General features: G+C 39.3%; 3 protein-coding genes across 4 annotated transcripts; 2 read left to right on the forward strand and 1 right to left on the reverse strand.

Moving 5' to 3' along the window:
* Nucleotides 1-564: 564 nt before the first annotated feature.
* si:dkey-9i23.16 (uncharacterized protein LOC571915 homolog) lies at nt 565-10064 on the reverse strand. Its single transcript, XM_033325968.1, has 6 exons — nt 9930-10064; nt 3539-3620; nt 3323-3433; nt 2031-2087; nt 1218-1379; nt 565-1073 (listed from the first exon to the last, which is right to left on the reverse strand). Exons 2-6 carry the CDS (start codon nt 3617-3619, stop codon nt 966-968), a joined length of 519 nt encoding a protein of 172 aa, XP_033181859.1. The 5' UTR covers nt 3620; nt 9930-10064; the 3' UTR covers nt 565-965.
* Nucleotides 10065-10081: 17 nt separating this feature from the next.
* Nucleotides 10082-17639, forward strand: tmem176 (transmembrane protein 176). Its single transcript, XM_026359519.1, has 7 exons — nt 10082-10228; nt 12148-12276; nt 13028-13138; nt 13265-13321; nt 13416-13565; nt 15153-15269; nt 16984-17639. Exons 2-7 carry the CDS (start codon nt 12151-12153, stop codon nt 17041-17043), a joined length of 621 nt encoding a protein of 206 aa, XP_026215304.1. The 5' UTR covers nt 10082-10228; nt 12148-12150; the 3' UTR covers nt 17044-17639.
* A 733-nt stretch (nt 17640-18372) lies between these two features.
* tmem109 (transmembrane protein 109) lies at nt 18373-23779 on the forward strand. Of its 2 annotated transcripts, none has more exons than XM_026359517.2 (3): nt 18373-20269; nt 22113-22221; nt 23099-23779. In XM_026359517.2, the coding sequence occupies exons 1-3, from the start codon at nt 20048-20050 to the stop codon at nt 23470-23472; spliced, it is 705 nt and encodes a 234-aa protein (XP_026215302.1). In that variant the 5' UTR covers nt 18373-20047; the 3' UTR covers nt 23473-23779. The 2 variants fall into 2 exon arrangements, with proteins under 2 accessions (XP_026215302.1, XP_026215303.1); XM_026359518.2 differs by having other exon boundaries at nt 18373-20266; nt 22119-22221; nt 23099-23778.
* Nucleotides 23780-24929: the final 1150 nt, after the last annotated feature.

Raw genomic sequence — 24929 nt, forward strand, 5'->3', positions numbered from 1 at the left:
GGGCGTAGGATGTGCAGGACTGACAATCCACAGAGCTGGGTTTGAGTCCCATGTGGAATTGGGTTTAGGCAAGAAAAACACTTCAGCAAAGGCTTAAGTTTTTGTTTAAATTTGAATAAAGACAATGTGCGTGAAGTTACTGAGTTTTCTTTATTAGGCCAGGCCTCAATCTTCCACTAAGTTCTTCCACTTCCACAGTTGTAAGAGTGTGAACCAAGCCATTAAAAATTAGTAAAAAGTTGTAGATTGGACAAGAAAATGTGATGTAGTAGATCAATATTTTGACAAGAAAGTCTGTTGTTATTGTACATTTAAATCATATGTTAAGCATCAACATATATTTTATTTATTTTTTAAGACATATTTGTTATTGCAGTTTAATTACATTGAGACTGGGTTGCCATAACCCCTCTACTGTATTTTTTTATTTCATTATAGCAGTAAGAACCCAAGTAATTAGATAGATAGATAGATAGATAGATAGATAGATAGATAGATAGATAGATAGATAGATAGATAGATAGATAGACAGATAGATAGATAGATAGATAGATAGATAGATAGATAGATAGATAGATAGATAGATAGATAGATAGATAGATAGATAGATATAAGAATAACACAGGAAAAAAATACACATCTAAAATAACTAGACAGAAAACAAACTGTACACAGTAAAATCTACATCGTTGAAAGTAACACACTGTGTACATACAGTATTTGTACCCACCTCAGAGTCTATTATTATTATATTCAATGCACACTAACAAGGCAAACCAATCATCAGACCTTCATTTAACTTTTGTTGTGATTTTATTGGACTATTTAATCCAAATTCTGACTATGGTGAGAAGAACTTATTTTCTCCTTGCCGTGGTTGTAACACTTTTAAAAATGTGTTTTGGTAGCACTACTCAACATTTATGGCTTGTGTGAGTGAGTGATTTGTGTATTTGTTAAGTGTATTAGTCTGTTTTGAGGGTTTTGAGGGCAGAGAATGACAAGAGGGAGTGAAGAACCACGGCTGCAATGTCATAGAGCAGCAGCAGCAGTACGATACTCCAGCGGTAGGCCTGCAGGAGACGAGAAACACGTAACATCTTTAGGTTTACATGAATTGACAATGCACATCTTCGATGTGGTCACAGGCATATCGACCAGTGTCACATCCCACATCCCAAGAAAAGCCAACAGAAGAAAAATGTGATCACACTGACCTCCATGATTTGTGCAGGACACATATAATAATGGTAATCCGTCTCAGAAGAAGGCTTGCAATGGTTTTCACTGGTGTTGGGGTTGAGGCTGTAGCAGTATAGACAGAAGGCAAGCAGTGCCACTATCAGGCCAGCCACGTTGCTGTAGGCACAACCTTGAAGCTGCAGAAGGGGGGACAGTCAAGACCAACTAGTGGGACTCTGAAACACTGAGGTTCCATTGTGATGTGAAATAACTATAAACACTTGTATTGTACACTATCAGGTAACATTTTAACTAATTACTGTCAAGAAATTCTGAAATCTTTCTGAGAAAACAAGAAAAAAGTTCTAATAATTAACCATAGTTTTTGTTCAATTTGTTGAAAATATAATATATATATATATATAATAGTTTGATTAAGTTACTTGAACAATAAAGTTGGAAATTTGCCTTAAAGTATTAACACATTTCATGAGCGTATTTTCTCAACAGTACACAAATTACCAGGCAATTGTTTATTAATTCATATTGTTAATTCTATTACATTTTCAAATTTGCAATTTTGCTATTAGGTTGAAATTTTATTCAAATTGTGAAACAACTTCTGAATAATTACTATGTCATGAAAGGACTAAACTGTGTAGATGAACTGCTTATATTAGAGTTGTTATAGGTGGAGGTTACATAATAATTTACTGCCAACACTTATAACACTTAGTATTAGACTTATTATCTGACTCATGAAGCTTCAGAGTCAGCTAGAACCAAGGTTTCAAACTACATTTACTGTTACAATGGAAATATATAAAGTATAACAATATTTAACTAACCAGTTGTCTATTGGGGTTCCTTTCGTTGGCTATGGTCAACGAGCCTCCTGCCACAATCTGAAACACACAAACACACACAAGGTTTTAATTAACAATAGCCTGAACGTTTTCCACCCACTCATTATTTTTTCTGGACTGGCTGATTTCCAGACCACACCGCAATGAAATTTATATAATATCACAATCTGAAGTGCTTTTATACTGGTTGGATTAATCCCTGATTATTATAAATAAAAAATACTGTATGTATCTGACACACTTTATTTTTCAGAAGCTCCTTGATCCTGGTTAGAGAGTGAACTGTCTTTTTCAACAAACAATCTTCAGCTAAGTAATGACACCAGCATTAAACCAACACACACTTAATGTTGATTAGTGACAGCTGGCAACATATATCAGTTTAAACAGTAAATGCAAATGACTGATAAAATGACTGCTTACTTAACTTCTCAAGACATTCATCACATCATGTGCATCACATGAGTAGTTAATAAAACCGCAGCAGACAGTTGTTTCACACTGGACATTCTCCTCCTTGTGCTGACCTATCCATCCAACCTACCTTCACACTGGCAAAAGGTTTCAGGTCTAATCACCAGGTGGTTGTGTAAGGCCCACTCCAGCTGCTAGACAGCATCAAATAGTAAGGAGTAGGTATTGGTCACTTTTTGCTTTTGTTACAAATTATTTATTTAGGAGGAGGATACTCCGATAAGTAGCATCAACATTTTGCAAACCCATGCATTTTGGAAACCTAAGTGTGTGAACCTTCAGTCTCACCACTATACAGTATAACGTCATGTTGGACAGGTGTTACATTATTTTACAGCTCAGACTTATTTTACTGTGCTGTTTTTTAGCTTCTTGGCCACTGCTTTTTGACATTATTTTGCACATATTTTTTCGAGCTTACCTGGGACCACACTGTGGGAGCTCTAAAGCAAAAGGTTTTTGATATGTCAGTGACATTAATTGCATTGGTTTAGTAGCTTTAAATAAAATATTATATAAAACAATATATAAATGCTTTGACGGATGAGGCCTGCATTAGAAGCAACATAGAGTACTGACTTGACTAATGTTGTTTTAGATGGGGCCAAAAAGTGTATAAGGAAATAATTTTCTTTACCAGCAGGTGTCAGTAGTCTGCATCAAACAAAAAAGGAAAGCATAAGAAGACCTAGGACTGCAGACATACAGTACATGATCACATATGTACATTTATTAGAAAACTAGAATTAAGGCTCCTAATAGTTGAGACTGTTGGAATAAGAATCTTCTGAGGTACTTACTAGAATTCCTAAAACAAGTGGCAGTATGAAGAGTTTAGGCAGAGTCTGATCAGTGTGAATAAGCGGGACACACAGCACCAACTGGAACAGCCCCAAGAGGATGGTCACCACCTGTTGGGACACAGACACATCTGGCATTACACACACATCTTTCATGGAAAATTAGACTTCTAAATTGTTGCGTTGTATCTGTGGTGAGTGGTGTCCAGATCTCACCGCAGCAGCTTCAGGGTCAAACCAGGCATAGGGGCGTTGTAACCTAGTGTCAGCTGCTGCCATGGCCCTCTCAGAAGACATGCTAAGAGCAAAACAAGAAGCTGAGGTCAGGCACAACTGAAGTGAAGTGACATTTTACAGTCACTTTCTGGCATTAAAGAGACATCAATCCAACATTCCCACGGCTTCAAATACTTGTGTTCCTGGGTGTCAAATACTCCAATGGGCACCTTTACGGTCTGCTAGTAAAGGGAAAAAATGGAAATGGAAACATTTTATGAGTGGTATCAAAAGTATCACATAAGTCTATGTATGAAGAAACCTTGTCAGCAGGAATCAGGAATATCATGATACCAACATTAAGCCAACAATGGTTTCCGGAGAAAACAGAGGTGGAATCTATATTATTTTAGCCTTCCATTTTAGTCTTCTCCGAACCTCAGGAAACAACCAGTCCAGACAGTCTGTCTGCGTGATCGTGTAATATTATGGTCCCATGCACAAAGTGTACAGTGTCCATTTAAATGAGGCAACGGACAATGAGTTGTTGGTGGGAAAATGTATCAGACTATGTGCCAACTCAGCTGCAACAACAGGGTCCAGACAGCACATAAGTGTGTTCTGTGTCGTGTTTGCATGTTCTTCTTTTGTGGGTACTGTCAGGCTACTCCGGCTTCCTCCGACCGTTTTAGGAGACTCTAAATTGCATGAATGCCTGTTGAAAATATTAACCCAAACTCACATTTAACAGTTCCCCATTGTTCCCCACATTCAGGAAAATATAAAATGGTTCATTATTTAGTTTCATGGCGGCGAAGGCAACATATTGTCTTGCAAAAATGTCATGTTTGAAAACTGCAGACTGATCAGTGTGTGGGAGAGGCCCACTGTAGAAGAAGAGACATGAATTGACCCAAAGAACAACAGAGACAGACCACATGATCGTGAGACGCACCACTGGAGAAGGCAAAGGACAGTGGGAAGCCATTAAAGCTGAGTAGCATGTGTGTTGTGTTTGTGCAAGTGCATTCATGTGTGTGTCTGTAGTGAGGCTATCGGTTTGGAATGTGGATTGCGAAACAGGATAAAATAAAGTAGTGAAACCGAGAAAAAGAGGAACACGAAAGAGAGTGTGTGCATGCATGTTTGTTCATCAAAACCACATGTCAGAATCCTCTTAGGAAGGGCAGGAATGCTGTACAATGAGAAACAGATGTGGTCAGGAAGAGGAAAGAGGGGGAGTCCAGAATAAGTGGGGGCTAATGGAGTCTGGGGGTAAGTTGATGATGAAATACACTCAGTAGGCCCCAAAGAAGTGAGGCTAATCTAGCCCCCACTAATGTAAAAACAACCACTTTTTCTCATGTCCCACTTCTGCACTTCTCCCGCTTGTTCACTTACTTCTCACTATATAATTGATTTTACTTGTTAGGAAAATTATAATTTTCTGATTTGGTGAAGGCTCCATTATGTTTTTGGGGGAGTCCAGTAAAAACTGTAGAATTATTTTATTTTATCCCCATATATTTACAAACCGCCCGTAGCACTGAAAGGCACTAATCTGCATGCACTATAGGAACAAAAATACACGAAAGCGTGGGGATCATCTAGGTCGGTTTAGAGGCGTTTTCACACAATGCTACCAAGCAACTTTCAAAAGAACTGAAGAGACCCAAAACATGTAGCAAGAATATTGAAGTGACATTTAACATACAAAAAATGGCAATATAGACATATAGAGTACATTATAAGCCCTGCTTACAGTCCCTTAATGTAGGCAATATTTAGTATTGCAAACTATATCATGTTACGTAACGTAGTAACGTATTCTTGCCACTACACAGCCTTAGATATGGTGCATACTAGGGTTGTGCCATATTGTATCATTGCTAATTCCTCCACATGATGCTCTTAATGGGGCATCTAGCTCACATCTTCTGTGGCTTCATTCGTCATTTGGAAGTGAATCAGTTCAATGAATCAAATGGGAATATTCCCATATTATATGCTCTTGGGGCTTAAAAACAGGTTTCTGAAGTCCCCAACATGTGCTTATACACCCCCATGCTGAAAAAGGGTGTACAGGCACATGTTGAGGACTTCAGAAACCCAACAATGTTTTTTTTTAAAAAGGAGAGAGTGCACTTCTAACATACTTGGTGTGTATCTATGCACTAGAGTGTCATAAACATGACCAAAAGTAAACTTTTCAAAAGTATATGGGCACTTTAAAAAAAATTAAAGTAATTTTTCAAACTGGTCTTAATACCATAGTGGGGAGATTATATTAACTTACAATTAGTCTTAGTTGCTGTGTCTGTGGCTCCTTTTCACAATAATGTCTCATTTCACCAGGAACCCAGGGGCCAATGTGTACAACTCTCCTTTTGTTAAAAAAAAACTATCTAAAGTTCAGCTGAGACTTAATCATAGACATTTCTGGTACTAGTCATGCCACTGTTGCAAGGAAAACAAAAAAGACAGAAATTTGTGGTGGTCTATTGTGTGAATAACAGCTCAGGATTAAATAGTCGCCTCACCTTGACGATGACAATCTCTCACAATCACTTTCTGGAGCTCAACTCTCAATTGATATTGAAACTAGATGCTGAAGTCTGCTTTGCCCCATGCTCCTACTGAGCCAGGTAAGCCAGGTCTTTGAGTTTATTAATCAACCCCAGACCTAAACATAGTTTTAATTCATTTGAGAGCCTCACTCTTAGCCTCTCTGATCCTAAAATCAAAAACCAGTCCTGTTTGTTATTGTGTACCGTCCTCCTGTCCCTTACTCTGAGTTTTTAACTGAATTCTCAGAGTTTCTATCTGATTTAGTTCTTAGTGCAGATAAAGTCATTATAGTGGGTGACTTTAATATCCATGTAGATGTTGATGATAACTGCCTCAACACTGCATTTAATTCACTATTAGACTCCATTGGTTTTACCCAAAATGTAAATAAACCCACTCACTGTTTTAACCACACCCTTGATCTTATTCTGACATACGGTGTGGAAGTTGATCAGTTAATAGTTTTTCCCCAAAACCCTCTTTTATCTGACCATTTTCTAATTACATTTGAATTTACAGTACCAAACTAAGATTCACTACAGTAGATGTTTATGTGAAAATGCTGTTGACAAATTTCAGGAACTGATTCCATCTTTTATTTCAGAGCCATGTACCAACACAGAGGAAGTTATTTCAACGTTACTCCAGCACAAGTGGACTATCTTATTAATAGTACTGGTGCTTTTCTCGGAACAAGACTTGATACTGTTGCTCCTCTGAAAAAGTAGCTAGTGAGTCAGAGGAAGTTAACTCCATGGTACATTTCACAAATCCGTGGAATTCGTATCAGATAGATTTAAGTTTGTACATGTTAATGATGAATCTTCCATGCACAGCAAAGTTAGCTATTGAGTTCCACAGGGATCTGTGCTTGGACAGATTCTTTTCACTTTATATATGTCCCCTTTAGGCAATATTATTAGGAAACACTCTATAAATTTCCATTGTTATGCAGATGATACCCAGCTATACTTATTTAAGAAACCAGGAGAAACTAATCAATTAGTCAGACTTCAAGCATGCTTAAAAGACATAAATGCCTGGATGTCCTCCAATTTCCTTCTCCTAAATCCAGACAACACAGAGCTTACTGTTTGTGCCTAAAAATCTCAGAGATACTATGTCTAATCACATTCTCACCCTTGATGACTTCGTTCTGGCCTCAAGTAATACTGTAAGAAATCTCTGAGTTATCTTTGATCAGGATATCTCCTTCACTTCATACATCAAAGAAATCTCTAGAACTGCCTTATTTCACCTGAGAAACATTGTTAAAATTAGGAGCATCCTGTCCTAAAGTGATGCTGAAAACCTAGTCCATACATTTGTTACTTCCAGACTGGACTATTGTAATTCATTATTAATAGGATGTCCCAATAACTCATTAAAAAGCCTCCAGTTAATCCAAAATGCTGCAGCCAGAGTCCTGACTGGAACTTAGCAAGAGAGATCATATTTCTCCTACGTAAGCTTCTCTCCATTGGCTCCCTGTAAAATCAAGAATTGATTTTAAAATTCTTCTCCTCACTTATGAATCACTTAATAATCAGGCTCCATCTTATCTTAAAGAACTCATAGTTCCATATTTTCCAAGCAGAACTCTCCGTTCTCAGACTGCAGGTTTACTTGTGGTTCCTAGAGTTTCCATATGTAGAATGGGAGGCAGAGCCTTTAGCTACCAAGCCCCTCTCCTGTGGAACCAGCTCCCAGTTCAGGTTCGGGAGGCAGACACCCTCTCTACATTTAAGACTAGACTTTAAAACTTTCCTTTTTTATAAAGCTTATAGTTAGAGATGGATCAGGTGACTCTGAACCATCTCTTAGTCTGCTGAGGTAACTCTACTGACAAACTGAGCTCCTCTCCTCTCTCCTTTATCAATGCAAATGCCACCATTGCATGTCATTAACTTTGTGTTTTCTCTCTCCTGTAGTTGTGTTTCCTCCTCTCTGTCTCCCTCTCCCTGTACTTTTCTGCAGGTATCCTCGGCCTGGAGCTCTACATCTCCAGAATCCAGTTGACCTGCTTAATGTTGTTGCTGCTTGTTGCTGTCTTATTGCCTGCTGTTCTTTTGTCTCTTCTCTTTCCCCTCACCCCAACCGGTCGAGGCAGATGGCCCCCCACCATGAGCCTGGTTCTGCTGGAGGTTTTTTCCTCTCCACTGTTGCCTAAAGCTTGCTCAAATGGGATTGTTGGGTTTTCTCTATAATTTTTTTTTTTGTATAAATATTCTGTGTAAGGTCTTAAACCTTACACTGTAAAGTGCCTTGAGATAACTTATGTTGTGAATTGGCGCTATACAAATAAAACTGAATTGAATTGAATAGAAGTCCAGTTGCCATGAGTCAACTTCCAGATAACGTCACCTGGATGAATCAGAATCTATGAGTATGAGTATTCCAGCCATTTAAAACTCAGGCACCAGTTTAGTTTGAAAGCTCTTATTAAGGGTCAGACTGATCATGTGTGTGGTGAGCCAGCTTAAACTGATTAGGACATGCATCATTATCCCTTGTATGGAACAAGAAAAAGGTCTTCTGTCCCTACTGCTTTGTATATTGCTGTTTAACTTTCTTCTCTCTGGCCTGATCTCTCTCAGTCTCATCTTCCAGAGACTCTTCCTGTTTTTTTCTTGGTTACATCCCAATTCTCTTAATTGCATCCACGTTTCCCTCCCTTGTGTCTTTTCCTTGGGTCTCGGGTCTCTTCCAATAAAGATACATGGAGGGATGAAAAGGAAAAGACAACTGGAAAGAGGAACAAAGGAAACCTGGGTTTTAGAGACATTTTTGTTGTCAGCTGTTCTTTTCTCTCTCCTCTTTCCTCTCCCCTCAACCGGTCGAGGCAGATGGCCACCCACCCTGAGCCAGGTTCTTTCTTCTATTAAAGGAAGTTTTTCCTTTAGTTGCTTAAGAGGGGGGTGAATGTTCTATATGCACTTCTATTCTATTCTAAAGTTCTAAGAACACACAGTTACCACTAAAGTCTATCTTTTTGTCAAATGAATAACTAAATTATTATTACATATGATTCTTTGTCACTGAGATCTGCTGATCTAGGTGATGGATCTGAAAAATGTGGATGTCTTATCTTAGTTCTGTTTTAATGTTATCAGTGTATTTTAGTACTAAATTGTGCTGGTGTTGTGATGCAGTATCAGATCAGTGTGATTAGCTGCAGCCAATCACCAATAGGTTTTCAATAAAAGGGTGTGATGGTCCTGTAATAGACTTCTGTGAAGGATGGTCTTGCCTTGGGTTTTGGGTAAAACACTAAGACACTACCTTTACTTTATGACTACACTCACTTTATTGGGCACACACATTACAGTCTAATGCATCTGATACAGCAGCTCTGCCTCTGAATCTTCTTTCTCCAGTTTTTGATGAAACTGTTAGAAAGGTGATGATTCTACTACATGTTTATTATTAAGGTCATAGTGGGTGGTAGAGTGGCACAGGACTGTATTACATTGCAAGGTGTTTCTAATGTTTTGCCCCCCTATTTGTGAGGGATGCTTGAGCAATCAGAACCAAAAACTTAGACTATCAGAGGACAAACCCTCACACAGACACAGGTTTCTTAACCTCATATATGTGCAAATAAAATGCTGGACTGTTATATAACAGAATAAAAGTAAATACAAACAGTCAAATAGTGAACCGTGACTAAAGACCTGGTCAGGCAGAGTGATAATACAACACTGTATCAGTGTCTTCACACTGACTGACTATCTATTAACTATTGGTTAAATCAAGCTCAGTGTCCGACACGCAGAACTTGAACTCATCACTATAATGTCCCACAGAGCAGCGGGTCACTTACCTCGGCTGAAAGTTAACGAGTTAAGACGAGTCGTAGCGGTTCACGGGAGAATATTCCTGCCGTCCTTAGAATGAACATTTAACGGTGCAATACCCGTTAACAAAAATGTTTTCAGGAGTGGACAAAACACCAAAGGAAGCGAAGGAGGAGCTCTACTGGCTCTCATCCAGAGACTAGGAACAGTCTCTCTCACCCTAACGTCTCTCTAATAATCATCCCCTGCAAGAAGGACGAGGCAGGGAGGCGCAGTAAAAGCCGACATAAGCCTCATCTCAGAAAGGAGGACTGAAGACACAAAGGTAGGAACACTTGTGCTTTCTAATAACTGACACCAGCCTGGTGAGTGAGACGCTTACGCAATGCGTAATGTGTGCGTAAAAGTAAAGGATCTTGTTCGGTCCACTTTTTGTGTCAGACTGCTTTTCAGACTCCTCATGTTGATCGTGCAGCAATAACGCTACTTAAAGCTCTGGCTGGATTCAGGCCAAGGTGGGACATGGTACAAATGGGGCCCACAATAGTAACTGTCTGTTTTCTGCCCGAGTATAATCGGTCTGTGTCTGGCTGTGACCTGCTTTGGATTAGAAACTCTGTTTGATTTCATTGTTGTGCAATAGTGCTGTACCACTGGATCAGCCCACTGCCAAAACTGAATGTTGGGATATGATTCACATGTGTGATAGTAACATGTAACACTGGTATTCACTGATCAGGGAAATAAACAGCACCAACTGAAAAACATACAAGAACAATGTGTTATGTTTTCTGTTATAAAAATCTGTTGTGTCCTGTCTGCTGTGATAGTATATATACATTCAACTGTCAGAGGCCTCCATGCCACCCTGACAGATGAACAAGCTCAGGAAAAATGCAAACCAAAAGTAGGTCCTGGTTTGGTAATGACATGCACCTAATTGAAGATGACTGCACCCTCACTCTAATAAGACCAACATTTACAGTTTGGGGTTTCTGGGTTTACTTTTCCTCATGTTCCATGCAGCCACTGGCTGCCACTCATATCTGTACAGAGTGAGTTACAGACTTGAAAATGACATACATGTGTATTTTATTACATTGAAGGGACAAGTATGGTTCCTAACCTCTCTGTCTCTAAGTGTCCAAAATCTTAAATGAGTCTGTGTGAACATGTTTTAGTTGTGGTTTTTGCCAGCATGTTCAGCATGTTCAGTCGGGCTAGGTGATGGTTATCAAGTCTGTAATCATGTCTTCATGTGGATAAAGATCTGTTAAAAAAAAGCTGCTTCATCTAAGAGATTTATTTTAAAGTGACATCCATCTAAAGTTTACCACATACAACACACAGTACATTAACTGTTAATCTCTGATGGATGCTGCAAAATAGCTATAAACTACAGTTACAGTATTGCGGTTGTATACCTCTGCCAATCAGTGAAGTTGTAGTTTAGATGCATGTCTGTCCAGACTCATGTTCTAATATGTTATGCATGACATTCGTGGCTAACTTGATAAACATGTTAAACATGCATCTCAATATGTGCCTGACTTTCACACAAGAATTTCCGTACTTGTGGTCACAATTACCTTGGCCTTTGACTTTGAACACCAAAGTCTAATCAGTTGATCATTCAGCCTGAGTGGATGATTGTGCCTTTTGACCAAATTCTTTCATGGCATTCCTGTAAAGATGGACCAAATGGAGGTCTTTGACCTTTGATCACCAAAAAGATTGGTGCATTTTTGTCCTATTTCATTTTCCAAATGTATAGCTGTGCCAACTTCAAACTAAATTCCCTCAAGGTGTTTTTCAAAAGAAATTCCTGCAACACCTTTCTGACAGTTTTCACAAAAACTGAGAAATTATAAACTTGTAAAAGTAGAATTTATGGCAGAGCTGCTGTGTTAAATTACATTATATTATACAGGTGTACCTAACAAAGGGTACAGGGAATGTATGTTGGTGTTGCTGGAATGTCCGGATGATGGTCAGGGGCTGTCAAGTTTCAAGAAGTGTTGTGGGGACATTTATACAAAATAAAAAAGAAAAAACTTTTTAAAACATACAGAATGATGCAAAGGATAAGTCTGATTTTTAACTTGCGTCATTTAGTCCTAGTTTTCAGACTTCATGTGCTGTATATGAATAGTATTAATGGTCCTAGAGCATGTTCGACCACAACTACAACATCCATAGCATGAAATGAGAGGTGAAATCTTCTGAACTGAAAATCTTCTCTAGGCGATGGCGGTGGCAGTTACCAGGGATCTCACTGTGCAGGTGCTGGAAGATACGAATGTGGTCAAACTAACTGACAGACAACAAATGCTGCGCGATGCCGTCCAGAGAGGAGAGCCCAAAAGTCTAGGGGTTAGTCTAAACTTGAAACTTGTTGTGTGTGTTATGTGTGTCTGTGTGTATTTGTGTAGTCATCTTATACAGTTATTTTAGCACCACATATGTTTAAAAACTGTAGTAGCTTTAGCCCACCACATCATCGCATCAACACTTATGAAATCATGACACTGTGGGCTGAGGTGGATGACGAAGATTAGCTGGTTTGACAAAATATAAGACATGAGAAAAATACATTAACACTGTGAGATGTGGTTGAAAGCAAAAGGAATCACTAATAATATGCTAATAATAATAATATTATAATGTTCTTTTGAAAGTGTGACTTAAGATTATGCAAGTCACACCAAGCAGACAGTCATCCATCATGTGGGAAACACCAAGCCTGTTAACACCAGTGCCATTTATTATCTCATATCAGAATTGTTCAGTTATTATTGATTAGAATTAGCTATTAGCTATTTATGCTGATGTTGATTATGGTACAGTATGCATTTTACTTTCCATTTTTGATTTACAAATACACAAAACCACCACCGGCAGGTTTGAAGAGTTATTTCCTGTCAGGCAGGCTCAGAGCATACACACTAGCTGGTCATTGGTTGTAGTCTTTGAGGTGCAGTTAACTGCAGATGAGGGCGAATAAGACGCTTGGCAGTACTAGTGGTTTGGGTCCGGCTTCGTGCGTCTCCATCTTCAGTCAATGGGAAGTCCAGACAAGGTCATAAAATACAAATGTGTGTGTATGTATTTGTGTGTGTGTCAGGTGAGTCAGGTGATGCTGGGACTGATGGTCATGTCCTACTCCATTCCTCTGCACTTCATGGAGTTGACTGAGGTGATTGCCGTGGGAACCCCCTGGTGGAGTGGCCTGACAGTAAGTCTGTGTATGTGTGTGTGTGTGTGTGTGTGTGTGTCTTCATATTTTGAAGTAATGTTGTATTTGTCTGGGATCATCCTCTCTCCTCTGTGTGTGTGTGTGTGTGTGTGTGCGTGCTTCCAGTTCATCACAGCGGGGGTGATCGCTATTATCTTGGACAAACACTGCACCATGAAGAATGTGAGTAGAGCAGCTACACATACACATACATACACACATACAATGAGCTACAGTCAGATAGAATTAATGTTGTGTTTGTTGTGGTTGTTTGCAGCTGCAGGTGTGTTTGCTGGTGAGCGTGGTGTCCACTGTGGTGGCATTAGTGGCTGTGAGCATCTACGCTGTGGACATGGAAAGGAATCCTGAGGTGGACTGTGCGAACAAGGACCAAACAAGCCGCTGTAACGAGAAGTACTACGCAATGGTTGGTGCCAGTTTCTGTTCATGTCAGCACTATAAAGAGAAAGGTCTTAGAATCCCCACTCTTTTGGCTTGAAGCAACTGAACCATAAACATAAAAAAAGTTACTAATTAGTTAGTAAAGTTAATAAATTAATTAAAAACAGGCATGCAACCAGTCCCTCTAGCATTAATGTCATTCTTCCCAGCAGATTCAGACTGTATCTATGTACTATGGTTTTTTGGTCTGTGCTCTGGTTTGTTCAGTCAAGGACAATCTGCTGCTGAAGCCACTCCACTGTCGTCTTGGCTCTTTGTTTAGAATTGTTCAGGTCATACTGAAAAGTGAACCCCTTATACAAGTCTCGGCTCTCATGCACTCTGGAGCATGTTATCTTGAAGAACCTCCCATAAAGGTCTAATTGAGGCCCTAAAGAACCTTGAGGTCTGAATGTAGATTGAAGTGAATGTAGATCATTGGGTTATTGGACGCCTCCCTGACCAAGGTCCTTACTGTCCATATTATCCAGTCTGGCCAGACAGATAACACAGAGCTTTAGAAATAATTGATACCCTTGTCCTGGTCTATTTTTCACCACAAAATGTTACTGTGGAGCTATACAGAGAGTTTCTTGGATTTCATGGCTTGGTTGGTGAATTTTGGGACAGTGAGGTAAATGCCTTTCCGAGCTAGGCCCTATCAGCTCAGCTTTTTTCACAGGGCACTCCATCAAGTTCTACAGTCACATTGAGAGAAAGCAATAGGATACAACTGACCACAAATGACACATTTCAGTTTCAGTACTTTTAAATAATTTGAATATTACTGAAAACATCTGTCCATGAACTGCCATGCACAGATAAAAACATTTCTTGAAGACTGTTGTTGGCATGTAAGTATCCATAGATGTTCTATGGTTTTGTCTTTGAGAAAATGAGTTTTATTTTCCTTGTGTAAAAAAAACAATAGATAGATAGATAGATAGACAGATAGATAGATAGACAGATAGATAGATAGATAGATAGATAGATAGATAGATAGATAGATAGATAGATAGATAGACAGATAGATAGATAGATAGATAGACCAAACGATGCCACCCTTTACTGGAGACACAACTTGTGCAATATCTTGGACATTCAGACATCAGGAATCAGTTGGTTGTAGTGCACACATCCTCTTTTCTGGTTTGTTTCTGCGGTTTCCGTTGTTTAGAGGCCTTTAGTCTGATCTGCAGCAGTGAAACACATCAAATTCCATTTAGCTCAGTTGACTATCCTGCTATCCTGAATTACTGCGTACCCCACTGTGCACATGCTCCATGTAAAGTGGACAAATGTTGCTGGAGAACTGGGCAGTCTGCTTGTTAACTCCACAATGTACCATTAGGGCTTCAGGTAAAACTGCCAGAACTGTCAGATGTTGCTCTGAAAGAGACTCATGACACTGGAAGAATTTTAAACGTAGATTTCCAAAGACTGTCAGAGACCTTTTGTAGCTCATTGGCAGTTTAACACTCACTGCTTCAATTTAGTCAGATTGTTCCAATTCCGTCAACCATTTTCACTTATTAAAAGCTATGTTTTAACCGTTGGTCTGGTTTTACCACAGAAAACAAGCAGAGGAGTGAAGTCGTCCCTGCTTCTCTTCACTCTGGCCCAGACAGTCATCTCTGGCATCCTCTGCTTCCTGCTCTACAGACAGAGACGCGGCTTCGGACAGTATGCTGTAAGACTTCAACACTTCATCAGACTCAAACACTAACACCTACCTGTACGACAGAAGCTGAAGATACCATCTCAGATCAGGGTGGATTATGGGAATACAAAGTGAATTAGTATCTCCCAGTTGCTGACTTATAGAATCTACCTTGTCCAGGTAATCAGCAGGGGGTAAGGCACAGATAGATGGAAAAAAAAGCAGGGCAGTGATCCTTGAGGACTGGAGTTGGGAACCCTTTCTTTATATTAAGAGCTGCCATTCTTAACGATGGCTCTCAGTCACTTGATTGAAAATTGCTTAGTCTGCACAAAAAACCAAAATGTTCATGCTTCCTCATTTTGTGGACCACTGAAAATGAGCAGTAGTGTTTTCTGCTCTGGCCCGGTCTGCACACGCCTGTTCCTATTTTTTACATTACAAGTGATGACTGAGTAAAATAGGGTTGAAGAATGAGAAATGGTGCAATATCCAGCCTTCTTAATGTATCCATAGCTTTACACCACATTAAAAAACATTCCTAGTAAACGCTGGCAGTGAAGAAATGGTTCTGAAGTATAAATTACCCAAAATATTGTGCCCAGACACAACACACAGATGTGCATGTCTTGAAGCCATTTCTTCCTTTTCAGCTTTTGCTTTGAAAGCTATGACTAAAGTATGTTTAGCAATCCAGGTTTGAAACTGCAGTAAAATCAGAGTTAAAGCAGTTCAGCACAACAAAACATCCTTACACATTGTTCAAAGTTAAGACGCACTGTGGGGCAGTGTGAAGGCTGCTTTTATAGCTCGTATCAAACAACTGCTCCAATAAAATACATGCTGACTCAGCAGTGGTGTAGAACATTTCAAATCATAGTTCTAATCTCTGATTACGGTACGGTTTCTACGGTAAGTCCAACAGTGACCGAGCCTTTCACCCCCTCTCCAATTGAATTGGCCTTTACACGTCACCAAACTAACTGTCATCCAAAATGTGTTGCTTTGGTTAACAAATCTCCCAGAGACTTCTGGAACTGTGTTTCATAACTCAGACATCAGCAGTGATGTGTTTTAATAGTTTTTGGACAGGAAACATTATGTCCTCAACTCTTAAAAACTAGAAGGTTCTCTCCAGCAAATCTAGCTGCTTTGCTTTATTCTTCTCATAATGAATGATGGTTCACACTAAGCCTTCAGGAGCTGTGCTGGACTGTGAAGCATAGTGTCTTTATTGGATCTATTAGGTTCAATATCATTTGGAGTCTAGAAGAATTATTTTATTTTATCCTAACTTTCCTAACAGTGCTTGGGGACCATGTTCCAGGTATAAAAAAAACAATGAATCAATTTTTCTGAGCATCATAAACTCACTCAATTAACTTTTTTTAATCAGAAGTTGATGATTCAGTTTCAGTCTTTTAGAAGAACTGCAGGATCATTTTGCTTTTATCTGAACTGTTGATGTATAGGTGACAAGGAGGTTGTGAGTGAGCAGGATCATCTGTGGAACTGGAACTGGAAAACCACTGAACAGCTTTCATAGGAGTATTATGTGTATTGTATTGTAGTGTTTTCATGTTATCTACTTCTTATAATACGTCCAATGATATGCATCCAAATAAATAAACAGTAGTACTGAGTACTGTGTGACAAGGTTTACCTTTAAGACACCTCCAGCAGGACAATAACAGAAGAACAATACATGTAAAGTGCTGACTTTCTCTCTTTCTGTTTTTGATAGTCTCTCAACCAAGCTGGTCCATCTACCCCCACAACACTCATACCCCCTGACATGAACTGATAGCCAGTTGAAACCGGCAGTCACTGAGGTGGTACATCACTTCTGATCATGACAGCTGATCAGCTGTGGGGACGGTGGGCTGATGACTGAACACCTGTCACAGAGGTGACGGATCACCTGTTCTTTAGACTGTATGTATCTGTCTACTTGTATAAAGGACTTATACACTGTGCCACCTAACATGTTCACTAGGGAACTTCTGCTTTCAGATTGTTTTAATCAATGTCTGTCAACATCCTAGTTTTAGATCACTAGTCCCTTTTAGGCACAACTAACAAAAAGAATAATGTATGTACTACAAAGAGAACACATACCAACCACTGGTTTCCTGGACAATAAAGGGAACAGAGTATCATGATAATTGTAGTAAACTATCTGGATGGCCCTGTAAAATGTAAAATGCAGCCATGTGTGCAGGAAATGGAAGGTAATCTGTCATATAGACAAAATAACGGATTGCATACAGTATGTTTCCTTTTTCTGCAACACACGCCTGAAGTATCACCAGTTAAAGGCACATTAAAACCTGTGTCAAGATCACCTGTGTGTAACTGTGAAGTAACTGAAGTCAATAAATAGGCTTGTACGTGAAGGTTTCCAGACTTTGTATGCTCTGAAACCCATCTTCCAGTGAGCTCCATCTAGTCAAACATGTTGTGTGTGAGTGTGTGACAGAAGAACTGTGAGCATAAAGCCACTCTTTGTTTCTTTTTTAAAGTGCAGTGGTCCCTTTGGGATGAAACAATGTTCAAATCCACACAGGAAGCAGCTGAGCAGCACACTTTGTGGAACAAACGGCACATTTCAGTTTTTCCATCATGATTTTCAGATTTGAGATAGTTGACTAAAAGAATAGTCATCTGCTGTAAAGCTATACAGTGTTCACAAACACTGGGATCAAGACGGTGTCCAGACAGCATTTACCCAAATGAACATGTTCTATAAAATCATTGTTTAGTTAATGGATTAATGATGAGGATGATTAATGAAAGCTCCTAAAACATAAAAATGTAGTCCATAAAGGCAAAGCACGGTTCGGACAAGCACCTATACAAACATTTGTAACTACTCTCTGGTACAGGTAATACTTTTAAGTAGTACTAATATGATTTTCACTTGTAAATGTGTTTTTCTTACTTTCTAACTTAAGTATTTCTTCCACCACCAGCTCAGCGTGTTTTGCTCAGATACTCATGCTCCCAAAGAATAAACCCCACTGACAAACATCTCATCATTAGTTCCACTGTTCTGTTTGCTGTCTGTCTCTCTCTGTGTTAAAGGTTACTGGTTGTGACCGCCTCTTCCTGTCTGGTCACAGAACTTTCTTTCTTTATCTTTTTTTCTGAGAACTTTGGGGTGTCTGCATCAAAATGCCTCAATACTGGCAGTTCTGTTACTTGTCATGGGTCTACTGGAAAAGACGAAGCCAACACAACCTAACACGCTGAGTTGTATCTTCAACTGTATCATATACAGAACTGTAATGACCAGGGCCGTTAATAAGGACTGATGTCAGAGCTGCACAGATACAGGATCAGACTGTTCGGCTGTGTTTACACACTCTGCTTGTCACACATAGGGCTAATACGTACTCCCACTGGCAGATGTCTGAGGCTGTCTAATGTTGGGTGTACCTTGGCTCCTATTGCTTTTTCTGTGAGGTACGATTTTTCAAGTTTCACGTTCTTCTTGAGCTGATTTTCTTCCCTAAGTGAGCACAGAGTTCTGCTGCTGTTACTTTTTTTAGGTTTTCTCCTTTGTTTGATAAGTCAATGAGGAAAATGCAAACATTGCCACATCTTAGCAGTCAGACAGTCCAGGGGAACGTTTGGACTAAATGGACTGGAACTTTAGAAGTTCTCCACTTGTTTTATTTACTCTGACTACTGACCTCATATGAACTCTGGCTGAACTGTAGAATTTATGGCTGTGGATTTGTGGTTGGGTAGTTGAGGTTGGAAGTTATTTACTTCACAGCAAGCGGCAACTCTCTGTTACTGCAGTCTTAGTGACAGTGTGTCACTACACAATCCCTTTTAAATTACAGACTACCAGTGGGATCATACTGATCATTCATCTGCACTCGTTTCTAAGTGGGGCCAATATATAAACAGCTGAATACTAATGTATTGATTTGTCAGTAAAGTCATCATTGGGTCATGGGTGACTATGCCTGGCCCACATGGACTCACAACATGCTACAAGCCAACAGAATCATTGTCTATTATAGAGTACTGGAACAAAGTGAGAAATACAAGCGAGATAATCCACCTGGTCTGTTTGTGCAGATAAATGACCAAATTCCAAACGTATGTTTTTATCATCCACTTACCAGAGTATTTGATAAGTGAACCAAATCCCACAAACAAAGAGTAGACAAACCTCGAGTTGGACAGTCTTCTACGCAAATGACTTGTAATAGGATTCACAGCCAAACCAATGTTTGGTGTAAATGCTGATAACAAAGTCAATATACCAACTCATCTATTCTACAGCTTCCTATTAAGTATTTTCTATTTTAATTACAGGAGTCAGTTATATTGTTTCTTCATTGACTGGCTGTTGTTGCCCTCTGCTGGATGAGCTTTCTAAGACTGTTCACATCAGCAGCGCAGCCTCCCTCATTACTACAGAGCACTAATGTTTGTACATTGATGTAGATGTTAATCAGAATTAATGAAAACTATTGGCACATTATAAAGCAAAAAATGTGACAAAGGAGGCTCCAAATAGCTGAGCAGCTAAAATCCTACTTTAAGTATGAACGCTGATGGGTTTGGTTGTTACACTTCCAACTTTCACCGTTTGACAGAAGCAAGCGACAACATGGGAAATGGGAGTCATGTCAGAGACCGCCCAGCAGGGGGCACTCGAGTCTGTCGTCCCTCTCACTTTTTCCATATCCGGTTGTGTGTCACGCTCTCGTGTGTTGCCTTTCGTGCTGGGGACCAAACATATGGAACTTTTCACTTATCGTTCTTCATAGGTGTGTTTTACTCAGGTAATGGAGGCGCTTCACGCTGTCACTGTGTTTTCCCCAAGAAGACAAAGTTTTTTGGGCGGACTCTGTGTGCTTGGCGCCCTCCTGTTGTCGGTTTCGGGGGAAACACCGTTTGAGAGTCGTTCCGGGATGATCCAGGACCTGTGGACCGCCCTGTTTGATTTGGCCGGGGAGGGGAGGACCTACCTGGGCAGGCTGGCCGAGAAGCAGACGGTGCTGTCGGTAAAAGTGCTCGGTGTTTGTTTAATAGAGGAAAGTTGTGTTGTAGGGTGACTGTGTTACGTTGTTGCTGTCTGTGACCAATAGGGGGCTCCACACGGTTTATCTGCATTTATCCGGCTTATCGCAAACACTTCCCTCCAAAAGTACTGTAGATAAAAACAAACAAGATGTAGAAAGTATTATTAATATATTCCAACAGACACTTTAAAGGCACTTTAGAGTGTAAGGTTTAAGACCTTATAATATAACTGTATACAGAATTATTTATCTCTCTCTCTCTCTCTCTTTATGTATACATAGAGAGAGAGAGAGAGAGACTGGAAGAACCCTCCAGCAGAACCAGGACACAAACTTAATGACATGCAATGGTTGCATTTGAATGGAGAGAGGAGAGGAGCTCTGTATCAGTAGAGTTCCCCCAGCAGACTAACCTATAGCAGCAGAACTGAGTGATGGTTTAGATTCATCTCTAACTGTAAGCTTTATAAAAAAGGAAAGTTTTAAGCCTAGTCTTAAATGTAGAAAAGGTATCTGCCTCCTGAACCTGAAGTGTCTGGTCTGCATGGACATCGCTGCCTGGATGAGAGAGAGGCATCTTTAGTTCAACCTCTCAAAGACAGAAGTTCTTGTCTTCCCAGCTTCAATAAAATACAACGTCATCATCAACGTAGGTTCCACAGTGATTGTCCCCACTAAGACTGCCAGTGGTCATTGAGGATCAACTGAGCTTTACCGACCACATCTCCTCTGTCTCAAGCATGCAGTTTTACCCTTTTCAACAGAAAGATCAGACCCAACTTTTCGAAATATACAATAAAACACTTATCTCGGCTTGACTACTACAATGTATTAATGATGGCTTTACCAGCATCATATCAAAAACCTCCAGATGGTCCAAAACGCAGCAGCACATCCATCTTTGATCAGCCAAAAAGGACACACTTTACACTACTTTTAGATCTTCCTGTAGCTGCCTGAAAAAGGTCCACGCTGCATTTATAGTTAAGTTGTATAACCCACATGAACCCCAGAGAGCTGTCTATGGGACATGAGAAGATGGAAAATCAATCAGAGCAGTTGCTCAAACATACTAAGTAACAGATGTTGAACAGGTAGACTAAGGATGACAACAGCAGTAGATGACAGAACCATTGAGAGAGGTGTAAAAAGATGTCACAATACTTTTCACAGAAGACTTAATGACCAAAGTACAGAGGCTACACCTGAAGATGTGAACCACTAGGCCATCCTGGAATTTGGAAAAGGTTACAAAGTGATGTCAAAGACTTCACCAGTCTCTTAGGTCTCATGTCACACCTCTCTATTAGGTCTCATGTCACAAAGCCATTAGTTTTACTGTTGTTTTTTACCATCGTCTAAGTAATCGCGATTACGATTATTCAAATTTCTTTGATGATGGCTTTTCATTGTCCTTCTAGTTTTTAATAATGCGTTGGACAGTTCTCCTTAGATGTTTTCTTTGTTTGATTCATGCCAATAATTTGACCCTTCTGAAACAGATTAACATCTTTTTAACGACCACAGGATGTGTCTTCAGACATGGTTGTTTAAGAAATGAGAAGCTACTTACTGCATCAGTCTAGTAGCTACTAGAAACACATGATGATGAGAGGAAACACGGGAGCTTTATGTTGCCAAGCAACAAGGAAGAAAGTACAACAAAGTACACAAACTATGTTACAGTAACATGAGTAAATGTAATTGGTTACTTCAATCCCTGTGTACTTGATGTTCTATGGTTGATAAAAAATAAAGCTGTTACATTGCCTGATGCCACATACCAACATAACCCTTCATTATCTAACCAGGACTTCCTGCCCCTCTCCTGCAGGCTTTCTCTCAGGTTCTGGGTGTGGCTGCAGAAGGTGTGGCCACTGCTCTAGATGTGCTCCTACAGTATGTCTCACACTTCATGCAGGCTGTGGGAATCCAAGGTAACATTTTCTGCTGTCCATCAAAGAGACGCAGTGCAGGGTGTAGTCTCATTACATTTCTAGTGCTGACTGATGCTGAGCGCTGCTTCTATCTACCAAACAGTCCATTCTCCATTGTTTAAGATTGGTTCTAGTTTCATACAGCTTGGGTTGTTTTTTGTCATTTTTTTTCTATAATTAGTATTAATTGTTATCAAACCAAGCTCAAATAATTTAGAGAATTACAATAAATTCCATTCGATTTTAAAATTAGCAATTTTAATATAGTACAGGGTGAAGATATGAATGTGAGATCTGTGAGTTTAGTAGGTAACACTTTACAGTAAAGGTACGTTAAATTATGTTAATGTAGTAACAAGCAACAGCTAAGTAACAGTTACCAGTAATGTTACATGTCATTTAATTGTCTAATAATAATCATTAGTTAACAGTTAAAATACAATGATAAACATTAATTAACTGTTAACATATGTCTCTTGCTCGTAGTAACGGTTTATATGGTAATTAAAGGTCCTTAATAACATTAGTCAATAGTTTATAATCAATTTAATAAAAAATATATCAGAGCCAAGTTATCTCTTTAAGATAAAAGTGATTATTGTTCACTTGTCGACATTAGTGAACATATTCTACGGTAAACATGAAGTACTCTGCTGTGTTTGAATGTTTAGTCTTAGTTTGAATTTCTCCTGGCTTTTTCTACACTGTTGCCTCATTTTACAGCAGCCTCCACTTATTATAGTGTCAACAATATGTCGAAATAAGTACCTTACTTTTTAATCTTCAATAAAGGCAGAGGACAGTGAATTGTATGGAGATACTCCTACAGTATGTTATAATATGTCCACGTGCTGTCCTTGTCTCTTGTTTTGCACAGTTGTCTCTCCCATCAACAAAGTGACTCCAGAGGGGCTGATCTTTGTTGTTCAGTGGGTCCTTGTGGCTCTCATTGCCTATTGGCTGATCTCCCTTGCTTTCCGATTTGTTGCTTACACACTGAGGTGGACTTGGTGGGTGCTGAAAGTGGGCTTGGCATTAACCTGTTTTGGAGTCATCCTGAGCGACCAAAGCGTGGGCACGGAGACAATGGCCATTCGATTGGCTGTCCTCGTATGCGTGTGTGTCCTTCTCGGTGTTGGGTCTTCATGGGGATCTAATGCGACGGAAAAAACAGCGTGCCTGGAGAAGCAGGTGAAAGTCCTGGAGAGAAAACTGAGAGAGATGGAGAAGTGGAAGAAGACAGAGGAGTGAAAGAGTCTGTAATACCTGACAGTCATCTACGTATGATGGAGCACTGTGTCCTCTGGGAACATTTGGAACTTGAAGATGTTTGCTATGTGTTCAGAAAGGCTTCATTACTCATGATTTGTCACAATAACTCAGTGATTCCAGGAAGCAGCATTCTGTTAGTCAACAGGTTGTGCTTTTTTAAAATGGAATTGAATCTGAATGTGCTTCAGTGTGAAGCAGCAGAGGATAAAAACATTTCCTTTCAATCCTCTTACTATTTTTTTACACTTAAGAAATATTTTTACATTCTGGAAAATAAATATTATTATCTTCTAATGAGTAGAATGGTACCTCTTTCCTGTGTATTTGTTGAGTACAGACCTGGAATCTGGATGTGGTTAGCCTAGCTTAGCATAATGACTGGAGGCAGGGTTATACATAATAATAATAATAATAATAATAATAATAATAATATATTTATTCATAGAGCACTTTTCCAAACAACAACAAGCAAGCACTAGGCAAACAGTGCAAAGGAAAAACTCCCCAACAGAACCAGGCTCAAGTTAAACGGCCATCTGCCTCGGACGGTTGGGGTGCAGGAAACAATAATACAAACAAAACTAACAACAACTACAACATCAGTCCTTAATAAGACCAGTTCCAACGGAAAGACATTCATCTATGTTAATGGGAAGTCTAGTCTTCTTTAGTTTAAAGAAGATCAGAAAAGGCTCGCCGGAGAGATTTTGTTAGATGTTAGTGAGTCAGCTGATCTTATTTCCTCAGGTAAGTTGTTCCAGAGTTTGGAGGCTCTAACTCACTAACTCTGTCACCTCTAGTTGTCATTCTAACATCAGGGACATAGAGAAGATTTCTACCAGAGGATCTTAGGCTACGTGCAAACTAAGGCTTTAAAAGTTGTTAAGAAAATCTTAAAATCTATCCTAAAACATACTGGCAGCCAGAGTACGGAAGGTAAGACAGGAGTGATGTGTTCATATTTCCTTTTTCTAGTTGAATCTTGCAGTTGAGTTCTGAACAATTAAAAGATTTATGGCTGAGACAGTAAACAGAAGTCGAGGCGTGAGGAAATAAATGCATGTAAGATCACTTCAGTGTCATGAAATGATTTTGGAGATTTTTCTGAGGTGATAAAAACATGCCTGAACCAGCTCTGTGACATGATGCTCAAAGTTTAGTAGGGTGGTCTCTGTACTGTGATGTTACAGTTAAAAGAACAAAGTTCTTGTTTTTGTTGTTATTTTAAGTGTAAACAAAAGGTAAAAAAAAAAAAGTAATATTAGTTTTTACTACTAATTAGTAAAACATAAAAACACTTTCCTATGTAAGGTACAGAATAGGCCTGTTAGTCATGTGGTTTAAGTTATTTGACAGAATATAAGAACTCAAAATTGATTATTTTCACTCTTTAAAGTCAAAAGTCTGGACAATGGTGCACTTTACAACTATTTTAC

This window comes from Anabas testudineus, chromosome 1 (assembly GCF_900324465.2).
Source record: "Anabas testudineus chromosome 1, fAnaTes1.2, whole genome shotgun sequence".
In the NCBI taxonomy this organism is placed as follows: Eukaryota; Metazoa; Chordata; class Actinopteri; order Anabantiformes; family Anabantidae; genus Anabas; species Anabas testudineus.